The 6,241-nt window shown below is 45.6% G+C and overlaps 1 protein-coding gene across 23 annotated transcripts in view; it reads right to left on the reverse strand.

Moving 5' to 3' along the window:
* LOC107314671 (uncharacterized) overlaps window positions 1–6,241 on the reverse strand; it is a 47,933-nt gene that overhangs the window by 10,277 nt on the left and 31,415 nt on the right. For 5 of the 23 annotated variants that reach the window (XR_014947099.1, XR_014947095.1, XR_014947094.1 and 2 more), the window contains one exon: window positions 4,731–4,829. The exons of 4 other annotated variants lie outside the window; for them this stretch is intronic. Coding sequence is in view for 1 of the 19 variants with exons in the window: in XM_085550210.1 (XP_085406336.1) it covers window positions 2,610–2,725; window positions 3,913–4,024; window positions 4,731–4,754 (252 nt within the window). In the remaining 18 variants the exon portion in view is untranslated. Of the gene's footprint in view, window positions 1–452; window positions 600–1,463; window positions 4,025–4,730; window positions 4,830–6,241 lie in introns of all 23 variants that reach the window. 14 more of the 23 variants (XR_014947083.1, XR_014947084.1, XR_014947079.1 and 11 more) reach the window with 10 other exon arrangements.

The raw sequence follows: 6,241 nt of genomic DNA on the forward strand, positions 1-6,241 counted from the left end.
AGAGGTAAATGTAAACAAAGAAAAAAGTGCACATAAAGGTAAGCAAAGTAAACAAAGAAAAAATAAGCGATGTAAAAGTGAGTCTATGCACTTATTTAATAGTTAACTGTTTATTTTTGTTTATTGCTTAATTTTGTTTCATTTTTATATTTGTTCATGTTTTTGTTGTTTATTGTTTGTCTATTTTGTTTATTGTTTGTGTTTATTGTCTATGTTGATCATTTATGTATATCATTTATGTTTATGGTTTTTTTATGGTTTATTTTGTATTGTTCATTGTTTACTTTGCTTACCGTGTAAACAATATACACACCGGAAACATAAACAATGTAAATAACAAAATAATAAACAGAATGAAACAAGTAAAAGATAAACAATATAAACATAATAAACAAAGCAAGCAATCAACAAAATATGCAATGAGCTATAAAGTAAAGATACTTTTTCTGAACCTTTTAGCTGTTGTAGCAGTTGCTCAATGCTCCAGAAAATTCTAAGAGAAAAGATGATGGCATGCAGATATTCAGAAGCAGATATTCAAGGTGAACATTTGCTCATGTGCAGTAGATTGGCATTGTAGGAAGATTTCTCATGTCTGGCTGTATAAAAAGGAAAGGTGATGTGGATTATTGTGGTTTTTTTTGTTTTTGTATGTTTGTTGATGTATATTCTTTATATTAATAAGGCGATCAACCAAGTGCTTGTTGTTCAAACTAATAAAGAAAGGGGTGATTATGAACAAAAGACATTGCAAATAAATAAAAACAAGCTTGGTAGCTATTTGTGCCAGACTTAAATACTCACAAGGCGCTTGGTCACGTGTGACCAAGGAGTTACTGTGTGGGTATAAAAGGTGAGCACCTGCAATAAAGGTCTTTATTCTGCACCAGCAGTGGAGTCCATGACTCTCCTGACAAAAGTGTTTCCTAAAGATGTGCCTTTGTGTTTTCACCAACTGCTGCTGTGTTGTAGGAACCAGAGGGTCAATAGATCTTGGCTGAGAAGTGTTCAGACTGCTCACCCTGCTAGCTGACAGATGAACATTGCTATTATAAAACTTTTTACAGAACATGAGTACATTCTGCTTGCTATTCTTAAAAAGTATTATTTCTCTGACATAAGTAAATTACCAGGAAGCAGTGGCAGTCTACACCCTGGCAGGACAGTGACAGGCTTTTTTCTTCTGGCTTTGGCAGACATGCTGCCATCATGCTGCTCTCTGGACAAGACAACCCCAACCCAGCATCCTCTACTGCTGAGCTCCTGCTCACCAAACTCTTGACAGGTACTATGAACGCTCCTGCAGTTTGTGCCAGTTTCAGCACAACACTGGCAAGTTGTACAAATGCAATTTTTCCTTCTAGCACCTTAGGTTTCAGGATTATGGCTGACAGCGTGGGTCACGCTGTGCAAAAACAAGTGCTCATGTGCCTGGATGAGGCATTTGCAAGGTAGGGCCTTACCCAATCCACTGAGGACTCTCAGCTCCATGCTGCTGTGCGGTACAGTGGTGGGGGGTTGGGACACGCGACAAAAGTCCAGTCTTCCGCAAAGCCACCAGGGATCCTGGCAGTCTCCTGTTGCAAAGCAGTCAGACTGGCTGGCACCCCAACAGGGGCTTCTTCATCCCCAGACAGCTGCAGCGAGGATATGACGATGTACTGCACCAGTCAGGAGCGAGCTGGATGAAATCTGTTAGAGCACGCCTAGAGCGTGCGGATGCCAGCGCCAAAGAGCCAGCTGCTGGGGGACAGTAAACACCATTCCCACTGCTGGAGGACAAGCAGCACACCCAGGCAGCCATAGGAGCCAGCAGCCTTGTGCCTCAGCCTCTTCCACATGTGCTCAGGGGAGAGGGCTGCCGAGGGGACAGTGGCAGTGAGACAGAGAGCACAGGACCAGAGGAAGACAGAACAGGGAGGTATGAAGGAAAGAAGTTAATGCATCACACAGCCCTGCAGTGGCTACACACAAACCCCACAAACAGGACATACACAGCACCAAAGCAAAACCAAATTTCATCTACAAAAGCAGTCAACCCCCTTTTAAAACAGAGAAATCACATCAAAACCTGCAACTTTGCTCTGACATTGCATCCAGCACATATTTGACACCTTAATAATTATCACAGCATCTTCCAGCACATCTTAACCATGGTGCCATGAAATCCCAACACCTGCTAAGCTGTCACAACCATCGCTTGAGGTTGTAAGCTCCTTCTACTAGCACTGCATGGTGTGTGCACCTCCAGAGTGTGCGCTTGAGCTCTGCTATCCAGGTCCCCAGCTCATGTACAAAGCCCCTAGGGAGGACCAAAGGTAAAACCATCATCGTAGACTCATAGAATTGCACAAGTTGGAAAAGACCTTAAAGACCATATCTTGGTTCAATGCTATTTGTTGTCTAAACAGTTCTTTGCACCGCTACATTTCATCTGGCAGGGTCTTTTTGAGGACAGTAAGTAGTCCCCTCACCCCCAAAGTAGCACATTTTCAAGGCTCAGTTACTGAAAATACAACAGCCAAAAACCAGAGAAAGCAACGATTTCCTCCATCTGTGTATAATGACTGAAGTCAAGCAGCAAATCCACTTAAAACAGTAGCTTTTACCTGTGACATTTTTGTGACATTTCTGTCACAACTCAGGCAGTATTTCTGGAGCAAGATGCAAAACACCATTTGCTGGAGGCCACACCCTTGGAAAGGTTTCCTGTTCATCACCACACCTACCAAGGGCAAAAACAAGCTGTACTCATGTCTTGGGCATGGACATGTTGGGCTGGATCAGAAGCCAGCCTGCAAGCATCCTTCCAGGTGAAGTATGGGCATCAGTGAAGTCTAAGGAATACTCAGAAGTTTCTATTATTTAGAATAGAGATTAGTTGCATTGGAAGAGACCTTCAGAAGGTCTTCTGGTCCAACTGCTAACCAAAAATTAAAGCACAGTGAGGGCATTTGACCACCCTCATGGTAAGGAAATGTTTATGCCTGGTTTGAGCCTCCTCAGAGCAGCTTTGTGCTGCTCCTGTGCATCCAGCCCACGGTCCCCAAAAGTACAGTCTGGCATTCCCTCTGTTCCTCCTCAATGCAAAGTTGTAGGGAGCAGTGAGGTCGCCTCTCAGTGTCCTCCAACACAGACAGTCCACATGTGCTCAGCCTCTCCCCCCAGGACATGCACTGGGATGTCTTCAAGGATCTTAATATATTTTCTATACTGTTGAGACCAGAAATGAACACAGTAGTCAAGGTAAGGCCACACAAACACTAAACACAACAGGAGAACTAATCAACTTTTTGACCAGACAGCTACACTGTATTCAGTGCACCCCAAAAAGCAGCTTTCTCTCTTGGCAGCCAGGGCACATTTCCAGCTCATGCTGAGACTGCTGCTACTAACACCCCCTCACTCCAGGTTCCTTCCTGCTGAGCTGCTCAACATTCACTTGTCTCCCATCTGTCCTATGTCTATGTCCTATGCCCCACCCCAGGTGCAGCACCCAGCACTCACCTTTGTTGAGTTTTATGCCACTGCTGATTGTCCGCTGCTCTAATTGAGATCCCTCTGCAAGGCTTCTCACGCCTCCAGAGAGGAAACAGCACTTTTATTATAGCATAGGTGTATTCTCATTTCCATCTGGCAAAACAACCATTGGTCCTCAGCCTCCAACTCAGAGGACAAAATGAAGGTGACCCGTTGACCCCATTATCGTGTCAGGCAGTGACATGCATCCCCGTTACCCCCCACACACAGAGCCAGCTTTCAGAGCTTTACACGCATCTTTCTTTCCCAGCATCTGCAGAAGCTCTGCTAGTCAGTCCAATGAAGCAGTGACCACTGAGCAAGCTAAGTGCAAGGCTATGTTTAATCCAGCACCTTGCACCAATGCACCACTGCTTGTAAAGGCATTCAAACCTGAGAACAGCACTGCAAAGCATCGGCCTTCACTAAAAGAAAGGCCAGAAGGTTTGCTTTGCCCTCCTCCTTCCCAGTGCATGGATACATATGTTCTGGAGACTGTGAGCACCTGAAACAAGAGATAGTCATTTGTCTTTACGGGCTGAATCAAATGGCAGATTTTAAACAGTTGGAAGTGTGCAGAGCAAGGACAGGAATGAGGAAACTTCACTTGCTTCCTTGGTAACAAAATCTACAGCACAGCAGGAGAATGGAGCATGATAATTAGGGAATTACAGCTGTTAGTCACAGAAAATATGCTGCAGTTGCAGGTCAGAGCTCTGAGGTCGTGGCACAGGAAGCAAAACTGTCATTTAGGGTTTGTGAGGAACTCCCTGCAAGCATTTGGGGTCCTTGCTACTTATAGCAGCTCTACACCTGCTTTCCAGGATGGCACTCAAACTGACAAGAACGTTTATTAGACACAAGCATAAGGGAAACGGACTGTAGAAGGAGAGCTCCAGACAAGAACCACTTCCCTAAGAGTCATTAAAATAACTAAAGAAACAAAAAATTTAAAACCCATACCCAGAAGTTGAGGTTTCACCACAGGCTTCAAGAGGGAAGTAGTGCAAAGATTCTTTTTCGACACTGCTTAGCATGCAGCCCTGTGCATTGATCTTGATTGCCTTTATAAAACAATCAGGGAACAGACTGGCACTCTCCTGTTAGGTCTCTTGCAAACTAGAAGGACCCCAAAGCACAGGCACATCCCTTTACAGCTTGGGACAAGCTGCCAGACACGCACCACACAGGCCAGGCACTCCCTGTCCTACCTGGGAGATGGCAGCAGCTCTCATCCGAAGCTCTGCTGGGCCTTCTAGGCTCCACTGATACTCAGGGACTCTGACACATCATCATGGCCTCACAGAAGCCTGGAAAAGAGTACAGAATTGAGACCTCTCAAAACAAAAAGTCAGTATTCAGAGATCCCTAATTTCTAATCCCTAAGGACGAGAGAACAGAACCCTATTAGCAGTGCCTTCCATGCTGTGGGCATACCAGGGCAAGAGCTGCAACTGGAATTGCAAAGTACTGCTTTTGCCCAGAAACACTGCGGCTCTGGACACAATAGGAAGAGCAGAAGTGTGAGCTAGACATCATGGTCTCTGTAGAGAGAAGACTGCAGTCAAACCAGGCAGGTCTTCCACTATCCCCCTGGCCTCCCCCAGAAGAGAAGCAGAGGTTCTGAAGCCCATATCTGAAGCCCCAGTGGGAGCTCTGAGCATGTCCTGAGCAGCATCCCAGTGTTACATGTGAGAGATTATAAACCCCACAAACATTACTGTATGGGAGCTTTAGAGAACAGTTTAACAGGGGAAGGTGACTTGAAGGGGAGGAGCTGTTACCCAACTGCTGTTAAGAGAGTTATCTAACAGAGGAGATAGGTGACATGAAGAGAACATTGCAGTTCATAGCAAAATTCCACTGCAATTATTGTTAGGTGTGTCCAATTACTTCCAGTAGCCAGTTAGCCAAGCTGCTGAAAGCAGGTTTGAAGGAAGTGAATTTAACAGTATTAGGACAAGTAAAGATTTGTTTCCCATGAAATATCTGTAGAAATCTGCAGCCACTTTGGAGCTCACACCTTACGCAACCCTTCAGATTTCTCCCTGCTAAGATCCAGGTCACCCGTGATGGCACCTGATGGTTCAGTTTGAGAAAACAGAGCAAGTTGTGTTGCACAAAACCACTACAACTCACTTCAAGGCACACCTCTGGCCACTGAGCGATGAGATTCAACCCAGCTAACACGCTGCTGGTAGAACCACCGAACTGATGTGACAACCCACCCTCCTCCAAAGCCCTAATGCAGGTTCAGTGACCACTCATGCCACCAAGACAGCCTCAGCTCCTTTGTGAGGCCAGAAGGCAAATCTGCACTTGGCCGCTCAGACTCGGGTGGAACCAGCAGGCACTGCAGGCGGCTGTGTGTGATGGAGATGGAAAGCGATGCAGCTCTAACCCCCCAGGCTGTCCCAGAGCATCCTGTCGCCCAGCATAAGGATCACAGAGCAAAGAGCTGTCTTACCTGAGCTGGGCATGAAAATGGGCTGTCAAGCACCAATGTTAATTTAACAAGTGCGTGCTAGAGCAGAAGTCAGTAGTACAGAGGTAGGCCAGGTGGTTCCTGTATAAGCACCCAGTATCAACAGGAAAGAGCAGGCAACACCAGAGAAATGAGCCGGCTGTGCTGCACCATTATCAAACTGGAGTTCTGCTAGGGAACATTTGTACTGCTTTGCTCAAGGCAGAGTTTCAACTGCTGAAAGAGGCACTAAGAGCA

Source organism: Coturnix japonica, chromosome 5 (genome assembly GCF_054131305.1).
Source record: "Coturnix japonica strain WE chromosome 5, WE-NBRP24, whole genome shotgun sequence".
NCBI classification, from domain to species: domain Eukaryota; kingdom Metazoa; phylum Chordata; class Aves; order Galliformes; family Phasianidae; genus Coturnix; species Coturnix japonica.